The sequence below is a fragment of the Melospiza melodia genome, chromosome 3, assembly GCF_035770615.1.
Source record: "Melospiza melodia melodia isolate bMelMel2 chromosome 3, bMelMel2.pri, whole genome shotgun sequence".
NCBI classification, from domain to species: Eukaryota; Metazoa; Chordata; class Aves; order Passeriformes; family Passerellidae; genus Melospiza; species Melospiza melodia.
In genome coordinates this window covers 132,748,556-132,775,873 of record NC_086196.1, presented here as the reverse complement: position 1 = coordinate 132,775,873, position 27,318 = coordinate 132,748,556, and the positions used below count along the sequence as shown (strand labels likewise).

At 38.2% G+C, this 27,318-nt stretch overlaps 1 protein-coding gene across 2 annotated transcripts in view; it reads left to right on the top strand.

Annotated features, from left to right (window-relative positions):
* Positions 1-26,450, top strand: part of PREP (prolyl endopeptidase) — an 86,035-nt gene extending 59,585 nt beyond the window's left edge. For both annotated transcript variants that reach the window (XM_063153091.1, XM_063153090.1), the window contains 5 exons: positions 10,347-10,483; positions 16,289-16,383; positions 19,522-19,653; positions 23,862-24,018; positions 24,782-26,450. In XM_063153091.1, the coding sequence (XP_063009161.1) occupies positions 10,347-10,483; positions 16,289-16,383; positions 19,522-19,653; positions 23,862-24,018; positions 24,782-25,076 (816 nt within the window). In that variant the 3' untranslated portion in view covers positions 25,077-26,450. The remainder of the gene's footprint in view (positions 1-10,346; positions 10,484-16,288; positions 16,384-19,521; positions 19,654-23,861; positions 24,019-24,781) is intronic.
* The last annotated feature ends 868 nt before the right edge of the window (positions 26,451-27,318 follow it).

Genomic DNA, 27,318 nt, shown 5'->3' with positions numbered 1-27,318 from the left:
GTGTCAGCTGAGCACAGCACTCCAGCTGAGGCTTTGCAAATGTGAATGCAACAGGAGGGGTTACTTCACAACACATTGGGGGTGAGAATTTGGTTTCTATGTCCTCATGTAGGGTTTGCCTTTTCCCTAACAATTCATCGTTCGAGTTCAGTTTGGCATGTCTACATCTCCAAGATACTTTCCTAAATTACTTTTTAGTGAGTTGTTCACTGCTGTTTATGTGATTGCATCTGTCAGGTTATAGAGTATGTTGTATTTCTGGCCTTGCTGGATTGCATTTTAGTATTTCAGGTAGTTTTGGCTTCTCTTTGTTGATCCTTCCAAAAAGGGCTCCCTTGTCCCCTCTTTTCTGCAGTCTCTCTGTGTTTCCTGTTAGCAATTAAGCTTCACCACAACTCCATACTCCGATTTAAATACTTTACAGTGGATGCACCTCTCATTCTGAATAGTGTCTCTGTAGGTAGCTGGGGAACTGGAGTGTTTTCAGAATAGCAGTGGCTCTGGCAGAGCTGGGAGGTTTTTGTTTCAGAGTTGCAGGCCTCCAGGCACACACAAGTTCCTAACTAGTTTATGCAATTATTTATTAGGTTTGGTATGTAACTGTTACAAAGAGGTTGAAGGAGGTAGGGCAGCTGGCAGAGAACAAATGTGAAGGTTGTTGCTCCTTTATTTGCTTGGCCCTTACCAACCACAGCTTGAAGCAGAACAGAGAAATAAATTACATTTGGAAGATTGATAATGATAGCTATGCATTAACTGCCTAAAGGAGACAAAACCAAATTAGAACTGCTAAAAAATGCAGATAAACTCTTGATATATATACACACATAATCACTGCAGCCCAATAAAATTATACATGCTGTCTTCATCCAGGGTTAAAACTGCTTGCTGGATTAGGGTTTTTCTTGTTGTTAATTAACATTCATCATCGTGGTGGAAAGCAGATTAACAGAGTTGAGAGTGGAAAACAACAATTTCAGATGTTGGTGAGATCTTACATAGACATATGGAAGATGAAAACCTCTGAAAAATGATTCTGTGTGGCCACTACTTGGAGCAGACTCTGCTATTGGAAGGGGAAAAGGGAAGCAAATTATAGTGAGTCTGGTAACCTAAAGTTACAGCTCTTGCATTCACTGTGAGCATGATTGCCTTAGAAAAGGATGCATATTAACCAGGATAATCATATAATATTAGGAGCAGTTCAGTTTATACTGGGAAAATAATTTCTGCTAAATAGCAATGAAGAGATTTTGGAGAACCTCTATTCAGTGTTAGATGGCACAACCACACCTCTTAGTAATGCACTGGTGTTGCTGACCACTGTGAAGGGCAGAGTCTCCGTTTGCTCTATTTATACCAAAGACAGAAAAAAATTGCACTAGAAACAACAAGGCAGAGCTTAAAAAGCTTAGTCAATGCTTTCTCAACAGATTTGGTGAGTTGTTTTTTCTTAAATTGGATTCACTGTTGAAAAGACAAACTAAACATAAAGTGCTTTGATAAATATCCAGAGATGCAAAGTTGCAAAATTGTGTAAGTGGAACACATGAGTGGAATCGTTCTGCAGACCTCTCTTATTTGTCCTCAGTATAAGAACTGAAGTAGTAAAAACTTAAAAATCACAAAATCTTGGTGAATTCTGAAAGAACATTTTTTGAAGGAAAATAAAGGAAGATATTTCTTTTTCAGTTCACTTTCTACTCAAAAAACATTTAAGTCACTCATTTTCTCTGGGCTTTTGTCTGCTTATGATGCAGTACAAATTCATCAGTGTGCAATTTTACTAATGATAAGTTAGTTTGCATCTTCATTTAGCAGTTGATTTGATTTTATCAACACTGCTCAGAGGTACTGATAAAATACTATCTTCCCTTAGATTAATTATTTCTTCTCTGTCCTTGAGTCATCTCACAGGAGATTTATGGGACATGGGGATCCTCTAAGAACTATTATTATTCACAGTAACCAGTGTTTCAGCTGTGTACGTGAATGATATAAAGAAAGAGATTATTTCCTTAGTTCCAGCTTGTATTCTCACAGACAGGGAAAAATTGCTACATAAATTCTCCCTGGCAGCTCCCTGAACTGCTTGCTCTTCATCCAATTTGTCAATTATTTTGGAAGAACCAGTGTACAGAGATCCCTGCTAACAGCTAAAAATAGTCTGGATGCAGAAAGGCTTCAAAGCATAATGCCTGAAGTCACAGAGTCATATTTTACCAGTAAGGACATCCCTGACTTTTTCTTTCTGCTTGCTGGTGGTTTTTGAACTGATAGCACTCATTCTAGTTGATCTGGTGTCATTAGAAATTTGATCTGTTGATTTATTGAGAGTTGATTATTAGTTGTGGATTATGATACAAGTTTATTGGTTTTGCTCTCTTGTTCATGTTTTACCTAAGAAAGGAAAGATTGCTGCAAACTGTCCTTAGTCTTAGGGCTTAAAAAAAATGTTCCTCTTTTGTTACTTGTTTTTCTCTGCCATGTTCCAAGAGTATTACAAGGGTGCTTCAGCCCACTCCTTGGTGTTCCTGGTATGAAGTCCCTTCAATGTCTTAGTTCTGACATCTGTCTGGATACTATACCATCAGTTGGAATTTTTGCTGGGTTGTTTTATATTAGACTTGGAATAATTTTTTCCCTAAGCATTGTTACAACAATGAATGGAAACTTCTCTTCTACTTCTTGCTACTCACTGAGTGATTTTTCTTCATTGTACAAATGACTGCTACAAATCTGAAAACAATAGTACTGTCTCCACAGGAAGCTTGAAATCAATACCATCTGAACCTTAGAATTATTTTTTCTAAGTTAGCACCCCAGGTATTTTACAGGACTTTAGTTTTTCCTTGACAATTCTCAAGGGATTTTTTTCCCCTTCTCCTACCATTTTGTTTGGTTTTTTTAAATCATGTAGGGGTGCAAATGAGTAACTTTAAATTCAAGTTTATCTCAGAAAGTAAATTATATGTAGCTATAATTTGAGTGAGAAAATGGATATGGAACTGCTTCACAGTACTTTTAATGACCTATTTATTTCAGTAAGTACTTCAGAATAAATATTCACAGGAAAGTGATTCAGAACTGATTTTGAAACATGCACTGTCTGGTGTAGAAGATCTCTCTTTTCTTTCAAACCAAAAAGCATTAATGATTTTTCTAATATTCTACTAGCCACATGCAGAATTTTTGTAGGTGTTTAGTGATTTATAGCGCTTCTGATTTTGGGTTGACATCTGTAAACATGGTATGGTTCTCTAAGGAAGAGAGAGCAGAGCCCTCTGAAGTTACCTGGCCATTGAAAGTCCTGAACAAAGCTTCTTGTCCATGTAAGCAAATACATGGGTCCTCTTGAGGCTTTGACACAAGCTGACACTTGACATCCCCATTTTCAAGATTGAATTTTCTCCGTGCAAGAATTTTTTGGGTATGAGCTTACAGGTGAAATTCGAGCACCCTGAACTATGTAGATGCCCAACATTAGGGAGAAAATCCAACAGTAGTTGTGTTGTTTTCCTGAAGCTTGTAAACACTCAGCAGTGAGGCTATGTTGGGATGGCCAAGAAAGCTTGAAGCAAGATGGAGTCAAAACCAGGGAAGGTGAATTAGTTACTAATTCTAGTTACTAGTTACTAGTAAATGTTAGTTAGTTAGCTAGTTACCAGCTAGTTTGAATGAATGCATCTCTCTCATCTCTCAGTGTCTTGGATTAGGTGTGTGAATCTACCACATCATAAAACTATAAATAAGAATAGTTATTGTGAAGTAGCTTGCAAAAAGTAAGTTCTTCCTCTTGCTTACCCCATGGTAAGTTGCCTTTACGTTTTTGTTCTTGGAGTGTTTCTCATTACAATTTGAACTGATTTCCAGCATGGTAAAAATGAATAGTGTTTATTTTCTAATGCCTACACACTTCACTCAGTAAACTGTCTCTTGTCAGAGCAGTTTACTGAGTGAAGTAAAGCTTGATTTAATGAAAGAAAATGCACTAGCCAGCAGCTGTTATTTATGATTTTATTCATAATGGTGTGCTACTTCCATCAAGACACCCCTTTGTTTGTCTCATGCTATACTGCTTCACAGTAGTACATTTCCTGAATGCATAAACACAGAGGTAATTCAGAAAAGAGACTGTAACTTACAAAGGCCCCTAGGACATTTTTCTCTTTAACATGACTAGAGTGTATATTTAAATGAAAAGGTAAATGTATCTGTCTCATATCTGTCTCTCCACTGTACACTAAGTCATCTTCAAGACAAATTGATGAAAGAAGAGGAATAACTGTACTTGGCAGATTTAAATTATTCTGCTGCAGGAAGCTCTGAGACTGCACTGAAAGGGGCAAAGGATAACCAGAAAAGGCAAGAAGCCTCTCTACAGTGGTAGAGGGTGTGTGGGGATCTCATTGGATCCCGTTTACCTCCAATGCTTTATGTAAGGGGGATGATACCTTTTAACTTATATAGAAGAGAGTGATTTAAAAGCAATTTCTGCCATGCCAGTCTTGCAGGATTTCTCATCTTTCACCTGTTGTATTTTTCTCTTGTCATCCCCTGCATCCTCTTACCACCCTGTGAGATACCTCCCTGCAGTTAGTGAGGCAGCTGAACCTAGTAGCAAGGAGACTTTTCCTCTAAAAGACCATCTCCTGGCACTTTGCCTCTGTCAGCATGAGTCTGCTTTTTGTGCTGGTGGGTGGGTGGGTGGTGAAACAATTTCTTCTGAGCAGTTTCTTGATTATTTTCATAGTGCTTTTACAAATGTCTGTGGTGGGTGTCCTTCTTTCTGGGATTTACCTGCATGAATTTTTACTGTACTAAGTTACTTTGGCCCCTCTCCAGCTCAGTGTTAAGCGAGCTTTGCAACCCACACAGAATTGCTTTGAAGCTAATTTAAGAGGCTTAAAGAAGATTGATGAGGATTCCCCTCTGAAGAAAGGAAACTTCAGATCCTGTAGATTTGCTCTGTAGTGGTAACAGTTCTCTGTTATTTTTCCTGACTTCTGACTCATGTTCTATATAAGAATACAAAAACTGGTGTTTAGTAAGAGCTGTTCTTACGAGTGGCCATGGGCTGGCTGCCAGAGCTGCCCATGGGGCCACTGCAGATCTCACACTTGGGTCCATGCCACTGCTGCAATAAATGGGGAGTTTTGCTTGTGATGTACTATGATCTTTAACCCCAGATTGGTGTCTGTTTTGTAAGATCAGAGGTGATGAGGGATGGAATCAACTATGGACAGATAGTGGGGAAGGCAGCACATGATTCTGCTTGAATCAGTGAATTTTCTGCCCTGGCATCTCAAGAGAGGATTTCTCCCTGCCTGCCAGCACTGCCTGTTCAGACTTGCTTGTGTGAGGGCAGGGTCTTTGTGACTTGCCCTCCTGAAGCACCCAGTGTTAGGGCTTGTCAGGGAGAGATGTTGCTTTGTGGCATTGTTGTGGCACTGTTACCTCTGTACCTAAACATAGGTTTGAAAACTTTGATGCCACCATCTGTGAAGGAAGACTTCCTCTAGGGACTATTCCTTTAAGTTTATTGTTCTAATCATCTTTCAAAGATACTGGTGTGGGATTTTTAAAACAGTGGACATTTAACAAAGCATTTGTGACATTTGGCAAAATGTGAGCAATGTTATGTGATTTACTATGAATTCCTTATACTTTTCTTCCCCAAGTCTCAAAACAGAAATGTCGGTGTGTGATGAGAAACCTTTACTTAACAAGGGGAATACTTTATGTGAAACTGGATGTTTGAAACTCAGTCCCAAGTAGTCATTCCCTGTAGCCCCTGTGCAGGGGTTGCTGGGACTGATCAATGTGTTTTGCCTCCCCAGTGCTGTCTGTAACTTTGTGGTGGCTGCAGCAGTGTGTGAGGGCAGCTGTTCTTACCTAGAAGTAGAAAAAATTGCTAAATCTCACAAAACTGTTAAATCCTGTGTTTGTTTCAAATGAAAAGGAATTATCTCAGAAAAACTGCATAGGACTTATTGGAAAAAAATATTGTAAAGACATTGTTGTGGCGTTAATCAACCTAAATTACTGAACGTGAATTTTTAATAAGGAGCATTCCAGCTTGATTTATATGCCATTATAGTTGCTTTTTGTAAAATTTTTTGGCATTTCACACAATGGATGTCAGTTAATGACAAGTGTGATTCTTACCTGTTCTTAATCAAGCACACACAGACATGGAGACAATTGCTCTTTCTGGTATGTAATACTTAATCTTGAAAGAGAAGTTGGGAGAGATATTATTTAAATAACTGCTGGCTTCCTATGAATAATTAGCCTGCTGTGACTTAGGAGGTGTTTTCAAATCTCAGAAATTAAAGTTTCCACTTGTGTATAAAATTCATGTTTTATCTACAGGACATAGCTCTTTCTTGACAAGACAAATTAATCACTTTTTAACTGGATTTTAATGCTTTGCCATTATGAGCAAGTCAGGCAAATGATAAAAGATTTGTGAACATTCAGATACTGTTCACAGTTCAAAAAATATATACATTAGACCCAAATGGACAAGAGTATTTTGGATTTGTGTTTTACAGCTGCATTTCAAAACGTGTGTTGAATCTTACCTTAGAGGGTGAATTTTAAATTAGTGAAGGTTTGGGGTTGGTTTTTGTGTTGAAGGATTTTAGGTTTTGTAAAAGCAAGATGACTTCAGGTGCACTTTTCTTACCCAAACAATTATAATTACATACATCTTTTAATCTCTCCATTATATAAACACATAAAATAGTTCTGAAAGGGAGAAAATGTAAAACTAAATACTCAGAAGTTGCTGCGGTTTTTAATTTTTAAAAATTGAAGTTTCTATTCAATGTCAGTAATTTTAGGTATTTTTAGTTATGTGGCACAATGTGAGTATGCAGCAGATTAGTTTTATTTATTTATTGGGGTGGTTGTGTCAATTTCTTTAATATTCTAAGGTACTGATTTCATATTTACAAGGGAAGTGCATATTGGATGATTGCCAAAATTGTTTTTACTTCTGTGTGTATCAGTGTCTGGCTATGTAATCTCTGGAGATAAATGAAAGAAAAACTTCATCTGCAGCATCTGTTTTTCAGACCTTTTGGTTTTCTAAAATACTTTGTTTTGCCTCCTGGTGACTTGAGATGGAGAGGATGCTTCTTGTCATTGCAGAGGCAGAGGTGGATAAATACAGAGCCTTTCTGAATTCAGGTCTGTGTCTACAATGCCTGATGGTACTTCCCCTCTTCCCTAAGTGAAGATTCACCTAATATAAATACTACACATTTAAAGCAGATGATAATTAGGAGGACAAAGACCTTCCCAGGAATGAATGTATTGGACTTTTTTATCCTGCTTAACCCCTAAGTAAATTTTCAAGCCAGAGGGCAAAGCTATTAACTGTGTTGGCTTGTAAAACTTACTCTGTAAACTGTCTTTGACTAAACATCCATTGACTTTTCCTGGTCTAAATTGCTTTCAAATGCTAAGTTTAAAAATCAAAAGAAAGTAACACACCACTCTATAAATACATATGTATCACTAAAGAAGAATTATTAAGATTGGGCTATATTTCGCTTATATAGCTTAATTTTAATTAACTTGTAGCAATGAGTAACTGTGCAAACAGTGTTGCTGTCTCCTTCCCTCACAATAAGTAGACTAGAAGCTATAAATGTATACTTCAGGCTCTGCCATCTGAATTTGAAGGTGTTTCTGGCAGTGAGACCCCACTGCCATGTGGCACAGGGACATTAGTGTGAGACTGATAGTTACAGCTCTCCCAGGGCTGCTCACTGCTCCAGCACTGTGCTCCTAGAATAGCAGCAAGGGCTGCACGCAGCAGGAGTGCCCTGTCAACGACACAGCATTGCTCTTGCATTCCTAAAGGCTGAAGGTGCTTATTTTTAGCATGTCCCTCTTTGAATGGTGAGTTTCAACATTCATAATAATATTTCTGAAGTGTTTTTCTCCATCCTTTTCCCTTCAAATTAATTTTCATAACTTGTCCTCTTCTTATAAATGCTGACATTAGTGACATAAGACCTTATTGGAAATTATATGAACAATGAGTGATATAATGTGACTGGCACAAGTGGATCTCTCCTGTCTGTGATAGCACAGGAAAAGGTAGTACCCTTTTATGTGCATTTAACACTGTAAAAGCTGACAGCTTCTAAAGTTAGGCATGAAACACCATCTTGGGAAATCCTTTTTAGGGCTTGCCCTTTGCAGTTTACCTTAATCTTTGAGATAGAAGCACATCCCTTTATTGGTTACATGAGTAAACCATTGGACTTGCTTCAGAGATAACAGCTAATTTAAAGGCGAGATTGAATCAGTTGTTGAAAATACTCTATTTGGAGAAGCTTAAATGGCTTCATCATATCTTAGTGTCTCACTGAAATTATTTCTGTCCCCCCTCTCTTGTGTTCTTGGAGGGAGAGGTAATAATTATTTTAGCAAAGATAGTACTGAAAACCCTTAAACTGCAAATTTAAGCAATGCCATGCAGCTTGACATGCATCTTTTTTTTCTGAGATTTTATTTAATGGTATATTATTTTATCTTAACTGATGACAATAAAAGCCCTACAGAAGTCAGTTTTCAGGGAGCTGTTATATAAAAGATAAAGTTCTCATTCAGAACCAGCAGTAAAGTTAGTGGCATACTTTAATCATCAGGGCAGGACTGGCCAACTGCACTAAGTTTCTGGAAATATAGAAAGGCTGGGTTCTTGCTTCCTGAGAATTTCCAGCAACAGCTGGAATTGACAGATGATGTGTTAGGGAAGAGTCTCTGGAAATCCTCATCATCAGCCTCAGTAGTTCTCCTGTTCATCAGTTATTTTATTTGTTTATAGTGTTCAAGTAACTATTTAAAGTAAAAATCCATTATACTCTACCGTTCTGACAAGCACTTTGTCAGTTGAGATACAGTTATGGCGGTTGGAAACTGATTTTATCTGTGTAGAAACACCCTTAGGCTTTTAGTTTTGTTTTGTTGGGCTTTTTTCATCCACTGTGGGTGCTGTGAAATTCTGAATTTTTATCTGTAATATGTCTAGAGGTTTTGGTAAAGCCTTTGGAGGTAGATGTGATTTCATTTGCAATTTCTCACATTTCCTTAGCAATGATTAAACTAAAATTAAATGTGATTACCTTTGTTTTCAGCCATGTGGATTTACAGGCACATTACAGGCAATGCTCAGAATAAATGCATTGCATAGGTTCATATTACTGATGAGGTTCATGTGCTGTAAAAATAGAACCTGTTCATCATGTGCTTTACAAATCACTGTAGGACTATTTCCTTTAAAAGCAGAGATTGTAAACATGCAACTAAATTATAAGAATGTGTCATTCTTCATTTACTACATTTTTGTTCTAATTAGAGTTGAAGCTGCAATGATGTTAAAGCAAGGTAGTGAAAAGGAATCAGCCAGAATTTTAGGACAAGCAATAAACTGCATTCACAGCCACGTGTTTTTCTTGATTGGCAAAATATAACACAGTGGATCCCAAATTAGAGTATGCAGGCAGAGACATGCATCAAAACAAGAAGATGTGGGAACTGTGTTAAACAATTACAGTCTATGTTTGTGTACATGGAGTTCAGCTTTCAGCCTCACACAGTGTTGTGGCAGCAATAGAAAGATGTATGGAAGCATGTGCTATGTGGAGACTGTGTTTTGGGAGCTGGTTTCCTTTCAGGAAGAAAGCCAGTGAGCAGTTCAGTCGTCTTCTTTGATGGACTGGGGATTCTGCAAGGTTGGGTCTCCTGGTTCTAGTTGCCTAGTAATGTCCAAAAATGCACCAAAGTGCTACAAAAGTTTCTGTCATGGCTTGTGTTACCACCCTGATAAGGTTGGTGTCCCTGAGACAACCTTAAAGACTGGACAATGATTAGTTCACCTTTGCTGGATACAGACTTGCTTTAGTGAAATTATCTGTGCAGGAAATCTGGTTTTAGTTCTGTTTGTTCTCTGTGCCAGCTCAGTCTTTGCTCCTTTCACATGTGACGGACCATGCAGCCCTTGTGTTTTGACAGTCTTCTCTTGAAGAGAACTGTATTCTTTTTGTAACATTTTCTTAAACCCTCTTGTGCGTAGAACTGAAGGATAAGATGCCTAAAGGTGATACCATCATACCCTTGGTATTGTCTCATTTTGATACATTTTCCAGAGCTGCTAAGCAACCAAGCAGGTGGTGCCCAGTACTGAACCTGACCTGGCAAGTGGTGCAAGTTGCTCTGGTTTTACCCTCAGGCCCCATAGAAATGGTCACCTCTGATTCTTGTTAACAGCACTTGTGGAGTTACAGCACTAAGAGCATTTTGTATTTCTTTTTCTCTTGTCTTAGGTTTTCTACCCTAGCAAAGATGGCACTAAGATCCCAATGTTTATTATTCACAAGAAAGGAATTAAATTAGATGGTTCTCACCCTGCCTTCTTGTATGGATATGGAGGCTTCAACATATCAATTACACCAAGCTACAGGTAAGCAGGGTGATTCACACTTTCTTCTGAAGTATCTGGTATTAGCAGCTGTCACCATGAATCTGACAGGATGCATTTCAGGTTCCTGAGAAGCAAGATGAGGGCCATAAGGGCTGCCCAGGCGTCATTTGTCTGCTTTGTTAGTTCTGAATTAGAGGGTTTTACCCAGGCTCACAGAGGAAATTATGTCAGAGCGGAGAAGTGCTCTGCTCTCCTGAGGTTTACAGCAGTCACCCTGCCCTTAGGATTACACCTTAACCTCTTCTTGCTCTATCACTCAGTTCCACAGAAAAACATGGACAAATATATAAAGGAAATATTTGGGCCCATTGTTGAATCAATACCATAGGAAATTTTCTTTATTCCAAGTGAAACAATTACATATGTCTAAATATTATGCAAAATCAAATGTTTGACTAACTTAATGTAAATAATTAAAATTTGGCTGCATTTTCATATTATACTTTTGAGATTACATTGGAAACAAAATCCTTCTGTGGCCCATATGATCAGGAAAGAGGATTGTGTCTTGAGACACGAATGATACTGTCCTCACAAATGCAAAGCAACTCATTGTAAACCAAAAATGCTGTGTTCAGATCAGGCTTTGTAGCTCTCAAAAGCCATAAGCTTTATTGCACAGATGATCTCTTTAAAGAAAAGGCTTATTTCTTAAGCAAGGCAATTTGAATAGACTTGCCAAGAGGCAGTGCTTGAATACTTAAGAAATGCTCCTAGGTGAGGCAGAGGAAAGCAGAAGTGGAAAGGGCTGAATAGAGAACAGCTTTTCAGGAAGCAGAAGAGCAGCTCACTACCGAAAAATAATCTATTATAAAACAATCCTATTAAGTTTAGGTGCTACCAGTCTTGCTTTAGAGTTAGCACATTTCAAGAAATCCTTTATAGTGCTTGCCTTTCTTATTTGCTGTGATTGTATTTCTGAATAGCATTTACAGTTTCTTGTCTTTTTTAGCAAATACCCTGTCTAACAATGGATCTCCCATCTTGTATTCTGATTATTTGTAAGCTTTTTATCTGCCTCATAAAGCTACACTTCTAATTTCTTGTGGTTCTTGAGAGACACAATTATATAACTAGCACAGTTTCAAAATTCTTTTTTACTTAGGTTTAACCACTGATTTATTACAGTTGATTGTAGATGCTGAGAACTGTTATAAAACTTACCATGTTTTCATTTTTAAAGAATGTAAAATGAATATTACATATCTATTGATTTAAGGTAAAATTTCACATACTGGAGAGCTGGTTGCTGGCAGAAGGAGAAGGTATTTCACAGTCCTTACTTCCACCTCCCATCCATTTGCCCTGGTGCTTGCTGGAGCCTTTGCTGAGCTGATTTACCTCAAAAGAATGACAGAAAACTATCCCAGCAAAACGGAGTGGGTGGGTTTCTGCCATTTTGGCAAGCTAAAAATTCATTCTCGTAGGAGTCCAGCAAACAGCAGCAAAAGGGTGCAGCTGACATTTAGAAGAGAGGAAGATGGGAGGTAGGAGCAGTGACCTGTATTTTCCTGAACCCTGTGAAACCTTCATTATACAGTTCATAAATTAAGAATATGAATCTGTAGCAGTCCCTTAAAAGCAAATGCACAGAAAACTATCTGTGACCTCCAGATCAAAATATATTGCCCCACTGCCAATGTAAATAAAACATGATTGGCCACACCTCCCTCCTTACTCTCTCCCTGTAATATCAAGATATGATTTCTCAGCTTTCTCTTTCTAAAAGAAAAAAAAAAAAAAAAAGAAAAGCCAAAGGCTTCAAATACATGTTTATGACTAATAACCTGAGAGTGGAGTACTTGGTGAGGGAATGTGTTCCAAAAGTAGGGAGGCAAAATCAGGGAAAGGAAATTCTGGCAGGGAATTTTATGTCAGAAAGGCAGGATGTCCAGTTCACCCTTTACCTGGCAGATTCCACAAATGTTTTACTCCATCTCTGTTACTACATTCTGCAGTACTCCACAAGGAGTTCCCAAATCCAAGTGCTATTCTATCCACAGCCCAACACCATGATTTGGTGGTGGGGTTTTTTGGTTTTTTTTTGGTTTTGTGGGGTTTGTTGTTGTTTTTTTTTTTTTGGGGGGGGGGGTTGGGTTTTTTTGGGGTTTTTTTGTTTTTGTTTTGTTTTTTGTGTTTTTTTTTTTTTGTTTCTGTTTTTGTTTTGTTTTGTTTTTGGTTGATTGGTTGGTTTGGTGGTTTTTTTTTTTTTTTTGGTTGGTTGGTTTTTGTTTTATTTTATGACCACAGGCTTGAGATTGAGTGCTAGAAAGCAGCCACAGGATGGCCAAGGCTGAGGCTACATCACTCACCTGATTCTGAGCTGAGATGTAGCCATGGAAATGTAACCAGTAGGAATCAGCTTACCTTTAAGAAAAACAAACAAAAATTCCTGGCTAAAGACTTCTAAGCTTTTTTACTTAAAACTTTCCACAAAGCATTCCATCATCTCCTTTCCAGTGGTTCAGTTCTGTCCTGTATGTCTTCCAGGCTGTACAGTATTTTCTTACTGGTATTTCACACCCATTAGCATGAGCCAGCTCTCTGGTTTGGGGAACTTATTTCTGTTTGATTCACAAACTGATGTTCCTTTTCACATCAAAAATAAAAAAAAAAAATTCACTGAAAGCAATAGAAACAAACCAACAGGTTACAGGATCCAGAAATAACTGCAGGAATGATAGGCCAAAGTCATTAAGTCAGTTACAGTAGTGGTTTATTTTTGAATGCAAGCATGCATTTTTCATATGGCTTTTCTGGACTGGGGAGCTTCATTTGATGGCATTTTGAAATGGTGCTTGCTAGAGCACTGTCATTAATTATACAGCCCACAGAGGAAGTGCAAGTGAAGGCTGATGGAGCTGATACCAGTGGCTTGGCAGAGCTGCTGGGGAAATGGCATCACAAACCCACCACTGATGCCTCAGATTTGGCTAACTGCACTGTAGGAACCAACATGTTTCCCTTCAGTGTTGTGTGTGTGCCTGCGTGGGTACAGGAGAAGCAATTTCTAAGTCATCCTGGAATACAGCTGGTGGTGCAGCAGACTGTGAAATTGCTTGTCACTGCCAGGATGTTCCCAGCCTTTAAGCAAAGAGGTGGTGCAGGGAAGAGAAACTGTGAGCCTGGAGAAAGGTCAGCCCTCAGTGCAGAGTGGAGGATTACTCCTTTTGCTTGTTCTGTTACTGCTCTCTTCAGCTCCACAAAAGCTCAAAAAGCAACCAAGTCCAGCGGCTCAGGACTTCTTCCCCATCCCCTGTGCACTAGCCTGCACCTTTCTGTCAGCTCCAATACCTCACAGCAGATCAGCAATTCTGGGGAGGTGTTCTTGGTCTGTGAAGCACTGCTCCTCACATTGTTCTCTACTGTAAAACACAATATCTGATTTATTAATTCTTGTTTTACGCTCTTTAAGAGCGATTAGAGGATCTGGAAGGAGCCCTCCATGGTGGGAACTACCTTCTGATCCCTCCACTGACTCCATCTTGACCCTGTTGCCCTTTCCTTTACCCTGCTTCCAGGAGAGAAGGAAGAGCAGGGATAATGAGCAAAAGGCTTCAGAGATTGTTGGGAAGGGCAGGGAGCCAGACTTTGCTTTGCAGAATGAGACATTTCATAGCCATGCAGGTTGACTGGGCAGTTTGCTGTGACTCAGACACCAAGCTGACTTGAAATCAAATCTGGAAGCAAGAATCCACCCAGAAAAACAGAGCAGGCAGTAATAGAGTTGTGTGTGAAACTTGAGCTTTGTGCTGATTACTTGGAATTTTCACTTTTTAAACAAGTAATGAGTTTGGACTCTATATTTGTAAAACCTGGTTCCTGAACTTAAAGGTAAAGGTCAAGAGAAAAACTTTGAGAAAGTTTGTTACAAATACTCAAAATATTGGTCAAGTTAGGGTCCTGACTCACCATGATCCTTCAGATGGGCACAGTTGCTTTCAGCAGATGGAAGAGGATGGATTCTGTTGTGGAATATCTGATTTTTTGAAGTCTTCTCATGCAGTATGTTTGTGAAGCAAGCTCTTATCTTACCTCTAATTGTTACTTGCTACTTCTGGTTATTAGGGAATCAAATAACTTTGGACCAAGAGGTTCAAAGTTTGAGGTAGACAGGAAAAAGAAGTGCAGAATATTTTGGGAGGTTTTGTGACTCTACATACCAAAAATTAAGAAGCCACAGTCTGATGAGGCAACCTCCTGTCAGGTTACTCCACATTAGCTGTGCAGCAACCTGCTGAAATTAAAGAGTCCTGGAATTTGACAGAGTAATACTGTCTGACCTTTGCACAGTGTGCTTCTAGAATATCAGTCTTGCATCTGATCAGCATGTCACAGCAGTCTAAGGAAAATGCAATTCACAGTGATGGTCTTAAGAATTCATTTTACAAAAGCTGAGATAATTCATGGCTCCTGAGCCATCTGATGTGCTGGATAACCAGCCTAGGTGGAAGCTTTTCCTTTGATGGTTATGCAAATGCAGAAATCTCTTACCAGTTATCCTTGTGCTTTCCTTTCCATTTCCTTACTCCTTGATATATACTCTCAAGAACACGTGCCAGTACACAGGTAATTGCTTTGGGAGGTGTGAAAACTTCACCTGTTGTGATACTACACATCCACAGGAGACACACTGTAAGAGTGCCATTTTTCAAACCATTTCTGATAAACAGCAGTGGGACTTAAAGGTAAAAAGACACAGCCCTTGCCCTTGTGGTTGAACAAATTTATTTTCTGCAGACAGTGGTTTCTGGGTGAGCAAAGAATTCAAGTAAATAAGAAATTTAAACCTACTAGAGGGAAAAAAAAGACTTGTTGAGGTTAAATGTTAATATTTTACTTGTCTCCTTTGCATATGTGTGGTTGGCCTTCTGCAGCTTCAGCTATGTTAAGCTACTGCCTCAACAGATCAACAATTAACATTTTTTAATTGTTAAATATAATTTGATTACTTCAGTCCATTAAAAAAAAAGATAGTAATACATCTGATACTTTTGCAACTTGACATTTAAAAAAAATATGCTATTTTCGCTTTCAGACAGTTTCAGGAGATAGTAGGGGAGGCAGAACCTGTAATTTTATGTTTATACTATTTGTTTTGTATTTAGCAATGTAAGAAGAAAATGAATAAGAATGGGATTGGCCAGCTGCTGACTTGACTGCTGACCATGGCGCAAAAGAATGGTAGATACAGAATTTTTCCTTGCAAACACAATATTGCAAAGGTCCAAAAGAAGTAAATTAAGCAGAAGTTAGGTTGAAAATTCATGCTCATAAAAAAAACCCGAGTGCTGATCTTCAGTCTTAATTCTTGGATTTCTTCCTTTGGGCTAAATCTTCCTTTCCTCTCTGTAGAAGTGGAGGTCCCATGATGGAGGAACAATTCAGAAAGCTATGGAGGTCCAGTGGTACTGCATAACTCTAGTCTGCAGACTAGACTGGGCTAGACTGCAGGCTTTGAAGATAATTTTTGTAAATGGTGACACATTCTGAGTGGTCATCTGCTAGGCCAAACCACTGGCCACTCTCCTCTGGAGAGCAGAACTGAGGGAGGAGGAACAGACCAGCACTGTTCCTTCCTCTCCTAAAGCTGCTGGGAGTTTCATCTCCATGGATAACCATCAAAAAATCCTGACTACTCAGGTTCGCCATCAAGAGGGGCTTAATTCACAATTTCATCATTGACTTTGGGAGAGATCTTTCCCTCAGAGTATTTTTGCAGAAGTGGTAGGTGTATAAAAATTGGAAAATAAAAATAGTCCTCTTATCTGTTTGCTTTTTCAGCGTGTCAAGACTTATTTTTGTGCAACACCTGGGAGGGGTTCTGGCAGTGGCGAACATCAGGGGCGGGGGCGAATATGGAGAGACCTGGCACAAAGGTGAGTCAGTCAAAGAACAGGAACAAAACTGCAGGCTTAACAATGCAAATTGCAACATTTTCTGTTCACTCCTTCTCCCATGCTCACATCTCCTTTTGCATTTTACTTATTCTGCTAAAAAGTAAATTTTTTTCCATGCTTACATGTTAGATTTGTACATTGTCCAGTGTTAATTTCATGTTTTTCCTTAGATTATTTTCATTTTTGCAGCCTACTTAAAAACAGTTTTGTACAAAGACAATATTTTCCAACAAAATGATTGGGGTTTTTTAAGCAGTATCAAGTTCCCTGGAGTTAAACACAGGAAAATGAAGCTATTTATATTGAACTGATCTTACAACAAATGTCTGCATTTTGCAAAAGACTGGTTTGCTTTCACATACCCCTTTCATTATTGCAGGTTCCCAGTTCTAAATCCCCAAAACAACAACACTGACTATTTAGACTCTCTTGTTATCAAACATGCACACACAAAAAAAATTGCAGAACTTTGTGGAAGGTGTGAACTCTTGAGTTCAGAGTATAAACTCTTCTGTATTGTTTTTGCATAATTTATGAATAGACCTTTTTTTAAAAATATTTGATGAATATGACTGGAAAAATGTCTTCACCAAAAGGATTTTCAAGCAGCAGAACGGGCTGCCCATGGAAGTGGTTGAGTCACCATCCCTGGAGGTGATATTTAAAAGACACATGGATGTGTCTTAGGGACATGGCAGTGCTGAGTTAACAGTTGAACATGATGATCCTAAAGGTCTTTTCCAACCTAAACGTTCTGTGATTCTGTGATTGAAGTCCATATGAAAACCGTCAGCTCCAGAAGCGCATTCACATCATCCCCTCCAAACTCTTGGGGGATCCAACTTGCAGGCAATGATTTGACCTTTTAGGGTTTTCTGTAATCTGACTGTCATGTCACAGGGAAACTCAGTCAAACACTGAAAAGCTGTCAATCTCTTTTCCCCTTTTCTGAACACTTTTGATGTACTTCAGTCCATGTTTTTCCCATCTTGTCTTAATCATTTAATTGTCTTTGTCCACTTGCCTTATTGTTGACAACTGTCACATTCCTCCACCAGGGGAAAAAGCTTGGAAAAGTCCTTCTTATTTCAGGAACATACCTATCCTTATTTAAAGGTGACACTTTACTCATATTCCAAGAATCTGGTGCATAAGTTGCTGGGAATGTTGTCAGCAAGGCAAATGTACCAAAACAATGGTGCTTATGATCTAGCAATTTGCCATGGCAGTAAACCATAATATCTTTTTATCAGACAAAATGGTATTTCCAGATCATTGCATCTTGATTTTACTATTTCATCTGTGGTAACTATTTGTCTGGGTCATTTCCTCACAATTGAGTTAATTATGTAATAGTTTCATAAATAGAAGCTGTATGTGCTTGCAGATACAGGATATTATTGCTAAAGATGAAGTATCCTTCATTAATTTTAATTTGGAGATTGATCTGTAGTAGATTTTAATAAAATTTATTTTAATATGATAATGCTTCTTTGATGCACCTATTTCCTGCTTGATTTTGACCCAAGTATTTTATTGCAGTTTGAAATAAAATATGTATCTGTTCTTTTTTAATTCCAGAAGCAATTACAGAAGGGTTTTTTGCTTAGGTTCAATTTTATAAATAGGATTCTGACCTTACACCAGCCTGGTGTTTTGAGCAAGGAGTAAGATTTATTTCTCCTTTATTGCCACATACTTAAAAACATTTTTGTTGTCCCAGTATGTCTGTTTTCAATGGTCTTGTTAATACAAGAATGATGTGTATTTGTTAAAAAAACCCAACAAAACTTACAAATGTACTGGTTCCAATTCTACCAGATCTTTATGACTAAATGTCAGACTTACATTGCTAAACTTCTGTGACAGAGAAACAAAGTTTTTACAAAACTATTGGTTTTTTAAATGGTTTTACAAAACCATTGTAAACTGCTTGTCTAAGGATTACTTGATGGAGAATGGAGGTAAAGAGACATCTCAGGACTGTAGCTCATCTAACTTAATTTAGGGTAAAATTAATTGTCCTGGAGGTTCCTGGACCATAGGGGGACCCTTAGGCAATCAGCTTGGAATAAACATCCAGCTTTTAAAGAAAGGAGAAGAAACTGGACTTCATTTCTGCATCCTGTAAGCCCCACTTGCCTGGCTGGGCCACTGCCTTTGCTACAGGAATGCAAGGATTTTCTTCCTAGTTCCCATTTCTTACCAGCATTTAATTGGCTGAGATTACCATGGCTTTAGGTATGATAATGTTTGAGGAGGATCTAGTTTTAGTCTCTTGCCAAACAAGCAAGATTTGGACAACTGTGCATTCTCTAAGCTGATACTCTTCTATTAAAATAATTCAAAGATTGTAGGGAAAACCATCCTTTTCCTTCCCTATTCCACGCTGCAAAAATTTTTTTTTCAGATCTAGAAGTCTTATCAATGATGTCATCAGAACCAACAATTTCTGTCATTATTTGCTCCCTTATACATATGATGGTATTTGGAATTTCATTCAACATGATGGCAGTATCTTAAGCATTTCCATATTGAAAATTAATTAATAAATTTTCAAAGCAAGATGGAACTCTGAAGTCTCCTTTCGACCATAGCTTTATATCATCTGGTTTGAAAACAACTAATAGAAAAAAAAAGTAAATTACCAGCCACATATTATACATCCAGGAAATTAGAAGTGCTTATTTTATATAGCCTATTTTATAAGCTGAATCTTTATTCCCCTAAGAAACTGTCACTGAGTTTAATGATGTTGAAGTCCCATTAGCTTAAACCTCAAGGGTGTTGTATTGTGGTCATTTTGTAGATATTTTGCTGTGCAAAGCTTTTAGCTTTCCTTTCACTGGTTAGGAACATTACCTGGCACTCACTCTGCAGTACAGGTATGTATTATTCAGAGTTTCTGAAAGCATCAGAGGTATTGACAGAACCATCTTATAGCCTCTCTGTGTTGACAGAATCTTTCATTTTTGCTGTTTTTCTGAGCAGCATCAATTATTAAAATGTTCATGAAGCTGGAATTGTTCCCAGGTATTTTTGGACACATGTTTTTCTGAAGAGATGGTATCAAAAGGATTTTATGGTATCAACTGATTTGTTTTGTTTCCTTGCTAGGTGGTATCTTGGCCAACAAACAAAATTGCTTTGATGACTTTCAGTGTGCTGCCAAATACCTCATCAAGGAAGGCTACACATCCCCAAAGAAGCTGACTATTAATGGAGGCTCAAATGGGGGCCTCTTAGTTGGTAAGAACTGCTTGTCTATTTCCCAGATTTGGTGCTGGGCTTATCAAAGTAATCAGACAAAAATTGATGAGATCTTCTTGTCAAAAGCTGTCAGAATGTCAATGCATTAATGTATACCAGGTGTTAAATATGTACAGTAGTATTTCACTTGCTGTTTGCATAGGACATTGGAATTTTGCATTCTCTGGAAAAGCCCCTCAGTTTTGTGTGGTAAGAGCTAACCCTGTGGTAGAATCACAGGCAGAAAGTAAGAATGGTTTAAAAAACATGGGTTTTTTTATCTTTCTTTCTTCAGGTTAACCATTACAAAATAACCACTGAACTATTAATTTATGTAGCATTGGGAAACTGTGTGTGGTCTGTTACAAATGCATCTTGTTCACTTAAAATTCACTGCTGTGTTCTTAAATTCAAGAAAATTAATAGCCTTGTCTTAAACAGAAGTCTTGTCACAGAAAGATCTCATATTCTGAGCAGTCTAGGAGCTACAAAATCTATTTCTAATAAGATCCTTATCTGAAAGTAACAGAAGAAAAAGGAAGGTGATTTTTTGTGCAATTTTGAAAGGAAGATGAGACACACAGTAATAGTATCAGGGTCTGTTTGCCTTTTTTTAAGCAGTATGAAAGGTGACAGTATGACAGATTTGAGCTACTTATGTGAGAAGGGGGTAAAAAAGGCACCTCAAGTTCATGAACCACTGAATTATAGAAGATGAGCAGTTTTCCTAGGCCTACTCTTCTTTTGTATTTATTAGCTGCTGTATACTGACTCTATTGATTTTATTCTATTTTTCAGTGAATTAGCATCCAGCATGAGAAACAGAATTTGGAATTATTTGGATCTTTGGTCTAAGCCATCTTGGCAGGACCTGCATTATTATTTTTAAAAAGCAGTTGTTTTAAAGATCGATTAACCAGTACTTGTAAAGCTGTATTTTGGTTTTTGCTTAAATGCTTCTCAATAACAAGTGGCAGAAGGTATTTGTGCATTTAAAATGGAAATGGGTGAATGTGATAAAGGATTAAAGGCTTTGTACTCCATTTGGGAATGCAAGCAGTGCACAAGTCAGTTTTATGTTGGGCCTAAATATATAGTTAGAACTGCAGTTAAACTTTGAATATATTGCATAGCTTCTGAAAATACTTCTTTATTGTTATATGGACTTCAGCTTCAGTCAGGATGAGATTCATCCTACCCAGCTTCAGTAATAAAACCCCCTGGGTTACTGGCTGAACTGTTCAGTTGGGCTCCTGTGTCAGTAAGGGGAAGTAAGAGACAACTACAGGAAATACATAATTCTGGTGGGAGACAGGTGTTGGGAATCTAGACCTCCCTGCTCTAAAAATTCTTGTTAGAATCCTTCCTTTGAATTGACTGGTAGATTACAATCAAGCAGGATTTCCATGCTCTTGATGAGCCAGATAGGGATTTTCCTTGACTGAGTAGAATTAGGTGAATTCAAGAAATTCTTATAAAGTCTTTTTTATCAAAGCAAAAATAAATTTTGCAATAGTTACTGATGCAACATTACAGATCATAACTCATCCTGTAGGTTCAAAGACCCACTGCCACATTTTCTTCTTTCTTATTTATTGAAGAAAGAGCTGACAAGGAAGAGTATTGTCACTCTTCCAAAATACTGTTTCCGTTCAGTCAGACTAACAGGAGGTGACTGAGGACTGCAGAGCCCTGAGCTCATCTTGCCTCATTCAACTGCAAAACAAGACTTCCCTGTCCTGCACTGTGATCCCCAAGCTGAGCAGAGCAGCACAGCTGTGAGCTGAAAACCTCCCAGCAAATGCAGTGTTGGACCTCTCATGTTTGCCTGGACAAAACCAGTTCTGACATTTTGAGGGCTTATTTTCATAGTGAATTTTAAAACCCAAAGTTATGTATAGGGGCATATAATACACAAATTAATTGTTGTTCCAGATTCCACTTTATTAATGCATATAATTATTATGGCTAATTGAAAAGGTGTAGTGTGCATGGATGAGTGTCTCCATACTTCAGATTTCTCACTGAAGTTACTATGTAAGGAAATAGCAAGGAGCAATTTCTTCCAAAATCCTGAGCAACAGGCAGTGCTTCAAGACACACTCTGAAATAAAGAGTATTAAAGTAAAATGTTATGCTAGTTGTTTTGGCTTTTGTTCCTACCACAATACAATTTATGTTCATAAAAGAAAATAGCTTGAAGAGGAGGGATCTGATCTTTAGGTTAAAACCTGAAGATCTTTTACATAGCATCTCTTTAAGGCACTATATGTACCTATGGAAATTACTCATAATTCTAGCATAGTTACATATCAGAGATGACTAGAAGTAAAATTTCATTTTTCAGAAAGTTTAAATGAAGAAAATAGGGTGTAGTGTAAACTCTTGGCAGAGACAGACAGATCACAGGAGACTGATGAGCAAATTGGTTCCAGTGTTAAGATTAGCAATGACATTTTTCCATGCTCATCAGAGGCAGGAAGCTGGCCAGATGATCTGTGGGACTCACAGGTTAGTGAGATGTAAAAGGAGCATTAAAGGAAATTAATTGCAAAGCAGAACAACTAAATGGTCTGTTTGTATTGATGTTCCCTCCTGAGGAGAGGGTGGGGGTTCCCTGCATGGGTCTGTCTTCATGGGGAATATTCTGGGGAGCTGACTCCAGTTGAAGCATCAGCAGGAAAGGCTTTGGAATGCATCAATCCATGAAAAGTGGTGTGTTGCCAGGGCCAGATGGTGCACATGCAGGATCCTAAGTGAACTCTGGTATGAAATTGCAGGCTACTAAGCCTGAATATCTGAGGAACAGAAGGGGGCAGGTGTAATGCCAAGTTTTAAATGGTTCATGGTGATCCACAAGCTGCAGATGAGTAAATCTGACTTCTCTAATGGGCAAGCTAATAAATGAATACCAGTAAATAAGACCTGAAAGAAAGAATTCTGCAGGCTGAAGTTGCAGCTTTCAAATGTATTGGAGCTATCTGAAGGAGTTGGGCTGCATATGGGGCTTTTAACAGTGATCTAGGTGAGGAGCTATTCTTGGATTTTCAAAAGCTGTGAAAGAAAGTCCTTGCTAAGCTGGAAGCAAAGTCATGTCATAGCCATGTCATGGTTAGCAGGAGGCAAAGAGTGGTGATAATCAATCCATTTTCACAATGGACAAAAATGAGGCTATAAGAATAATTTGGGAAAGATCATACCTACATGTGGATGCACAGTGAATAGTTCTGAATTAATTAAGGGATTCTGGGATCCATTGTAGTAGTGAAAATTTCAGTGATCTTGTTTCTTAAAATTCAAAAAAGGCAGAGGAATTTGTAAAATCAGCAGGGAAAAGGTTTAAATCAAGAAACAGGAATTGGAATTGAAGAACTTACAGGCTATGATAAACACTGAATGAATAAACAGTAAGAGAGTAAACAGTTGTATTTACAGAGGATGTGTGTTTTGATGGCTTTTTTTATAGGATGGCTTAACTCCAGCTCGGAGAAAACTGAAATAACTAGTTCATCAGATAATAATTTACAGGAGGGATGTCCCACTTGCCACTTTTATACCTTGAATACTCAGCTTGATGGAACTACTGCAGTTGTTTTTAAAATATATGAGGCAAGCATTATTCTTAAAGAAATTGTCCTTTCCAGTTGTAGGAAGATAAAAATCGCAAAACAAGAAAATACAGCAGCAATTCACTTTGTTAATTTGAGGTTATAGCACTGATTTTGTAACAGTCTGCTTTTAACAAAACTCTTTTCTTATGGGTTTACATAGTAATTATGGAAGACAGCTTTCATCAGTAAATGGAGGGCTTTTGATCCTTAATGCCCTTTTCTTTCTTGAAACTAATATTAAAAGTTTAAATAGCGAATGGTTTAGGTACCTTCAGTTCAGTAGTTCAAAATCTCATGTGCCTTAAAAGTTTATTTCTCCTTCAGTCCTAATTTGGTGGTTTGAAAGGCAGTGTTCACAGAACGACATGTTTGGTGTCTGAAGAGCACAGAAATGGCTCTTAAGTTCTTTAGAATGTACCATTTTTCAGAGTTATGTTTTTTATCCATTTGTATATTTGCTTACAGTTTTGCTTGAAACTCTATTTGACTTCATATTCACTGACAGCCTACACCCAGTACGACCTGGTAGTGAACCTTTTACTGTTGAACTTAATTCTTTAAGACCTGAATACTAATGGAATTGTTCTCCTGCTGAAGCTGCCTGTGCCAACCAGCGCCCTGACCTGTTTGGCTGTGCCATTGCCCAAGTGGGAGTGATGGACATGCTGAAATTCCACAAGTACACCATTGGCCATGCCTGGACCACTGACTACGGCTGCTCTGACTGCAAGGAGCAGTTCGAATGGCTGCGCAAGTGAGTGCCTTCACATCCTTTCTATGGCTGCTAAAACACACAGTCTGCTCAAACCTTTCCAGTTGTCATGATCAATATCTGTTCTAGTGATTTCTTATCATTTCCCACACTGAATTTGGGGAGTTCAGCATTTCCTTACAAGTCAGTTTTGAACTATCTTCAAAGTCTTGTTGAATCAAGTGGTCCTGTTTTCAAAGACCTTGTTCTCCTAGCAGCTTTTAACAGCTCGTAATGTTTTCTTTCTGAATAATGACTCTTTTAGGCTATTACAACAGAATATTCTCAAGTGGACCACTACATCAATTGTATTTTTTACCACGAGGGAGAGACAGTCACCATTGTGAATTGTATTATACAATGTGGGTTGGATTTATTTGTACTAAGCCATAATAGGATCTTAATTAATTTCTCAGCTTCTGTTGAGAGTCTCAATTTCCCTGTTTCCAGCAGGATGGATCCTGTTATGGACTTGACAGGTTTCCCTGCAGTTTCCCTGCTGGCTTCTCCTGAAATTTTATTCCTGTGAGATGTACACATATGTCTCTCTTAGAAATAAAGAAATGTACTTGCTTTACATTTCAGAGCCAGAGATCTGTGGCCCCTATTGCATGTCAGTTGCCATTAGCACAATTCTGATTAATGTAACTGAGAACTTTTCTATTCTGAGTGCTAACAAACACCACTGTGATGGTTTCAGTAGGAAAGGACCTTCTTGTTGGGTCTTGAGGAAAAAGATATGGCAACATTTGTGTGTTTTTCTCAGGTACTCTCCACTTCACAATGTCAAGCTGCCGGAAGAAGATGGCATCCAGTATCCCTCCACGCTGCTGCTCACAGCAGACCACGACGACCGCGTGGTCCCTCTGCACTCTCTCAAGTTCATCGCCACCCTGCAGTACGTTGTGGGCCGGAGCAGCAAACAAACCAATCCCCTTCTCATCCACGTTGACACCAAGGCTGGCCATGGAGCAGGAAAGCCAACTGCTAAAGTTATAGAAGAAGTGTCAGATATGTTTGCTTTTGTAGCACGATGTCTAAATCTTGAGTGGATTGAATAGGAAAAGTGCTTATTACTGTCTCCTTTAGAAAACAAGGGCTTTAACATTGAAGAACAGCCACACTACAACATGGTGTAGTACTTACATTTAAGAACTACAGTTTAATATTTTATTGATCCAACCTGCTATGGAGTTTTCATCTTCTGTGCTTCCCTCTTTTTGGCATTTCTTTGATTTTTTTTCTACTGCATTCCAAATTCCATTTTGAAAAGCATGTTCAAAAAAATAGCTGAGCTACTCTCAGTACTGTTGTGAAAATTTAGATTTCAAAATTAGTGCTATTTGAGCTTATTTCCTGTAAACAGTTTTAATGTATTTCACCTATAAACATATCCAAATCATTTGTAATTAAATGTAAGTACTGTTCACATACAAGATCTCTGAGCATATTTTATTTACACAGTAATTTATTTAAGAATGTAAATGGAAGGTGTTCAGTGATAACCATGAAAAACTGAAGAGATGGTAATCCAGTTAAGTCAAATATTATTAAAAAGCTTATATTACATTCTGTTCATAAACGTGTTACAGTCTATAATAATGATTTTGCTAAATTGTTCTTTCTTTCCAAAGAGACTTCAAAATGTCACCAGTCTTCTCTTCTGCCATTTATTTTCTGCACAGAAGAGTGGAGGCTGAAAAACTTGATGAAATCTTAGATTCTCACTGTAATCTCAGTCAAGCTATACAGATGCTCTCCAACAACCCATATGAAATTATTTCTTTAAATGTTTCTGAAGAGTAGACCAGGCACTGATTTAAGTAAATGAACAAAATATAAACCAACACAAAACAAAATAAAAAACTCCACTCCAACCCAAAGCCACAGCTTTGTCTAGATTATTCAGGTTCAGTTTTTTTCTGATGCTTCTCACAGGACATTGTCTAACAAGGCAAAATCTGAACATGCATATATAACCTAGTTTTGGCTGCAAAACAGCAAGAGCTCATAGTCAGACTCCCCTATGACTTGACACAGGCACATTATTTGAACTGTCATTTTTCCCATCTAGGCTGTAGAGCTGCAAAGTAGATGTGAGCATTTGCTTCCTGTTTAATCTCTGATGCACTGCAGGAATTACAGTTTGATTTTGCACAGAAAAAAAATATTCTATCAACTATTATTAGTCTTGCTGCCCCTCCACAAAACATCAGTGTTTCTCATTTTTGGATGAACTGATGTAATCTTCCAGAGTCATTCTTGTCATTACATTCATACTTCGACCCTAAGGACAGTATTTTTACTCTGGGCTCAGGAGTTTTATCTCTAAACAAAGAGATTATGTCTTGGTGCAGGAAGAGGAAGGAGTGGTATTTAAAGAGAGGGCGATGCTCTAAATGCAGCAAAATTAAAATAAATTTGTACCAGAGTCACTCTGTGTTTCCCTCATGATCTGGACTTGTTTTGATTCTCTCTGGAGTCCAGGAAAGATTATCCTCTCCAGGCCCTTATTAGGTATGGCTAATTTGATTTTAGGAGAAAATAAAAAATTATTTCTGCTTTCATATGAAATACCACATGTAAAACCTGTGTGTGATTTGGGGTTTATTTGGGACCCACGGGCATTAGAGTTGTTTACAAGATACTCTGTAAACTTTTGCACTCTGATCACAGTATTGAATTAAACAATCAGAGTAGAGAGTTGAGGGAGGGTTGATTTTTTTCCTTCCAGGGTGTGAAAACAGGGTATAGATTCAGCACCCCTCCCTTTTCCCAGAGGTGTATGAATTGCTTTCTTTGATCATCTAGAAATTTTCAACAGCTTTCCCACGTGGCAGAAACAAAGCACATAAAGCTGTGCCATCTCCATGTGAAATATTCATAGTTATGGCATGTAGCCTTCTATTGAATGTGTGGTTTCTGTCAAGAGGGCAGTACCCAGTTCACCTTTGCAGGATAGATGTGTGGAAACATGGTCCTCAGACATTCAAGAAATAGAGCTGAACTCTGTCCATGCATTGAATTGCAAATACCTGAGTACAGCCAGCTCAGTCATCTCTAGGCCTGTTCCTAAAAATGCTTTTCCTTGTTCTCCAGTTGCTCAAGCACAAAACTTCTGGCACAGGTTAAAAGTAACTCCTTTTCCTTGTGAAGCTTTCTGTTTAGGCTGAGTTCCCTGAATGCCTCAGTGTCATGACAGATGACCCATAATCTGGGCACTTTGGAAACAAACATTTCTGTGAGTGGCAGTCAGAAGTACTGAACGTGGAGCTGCTTCCTGGAGACACCACTCACAAAGTA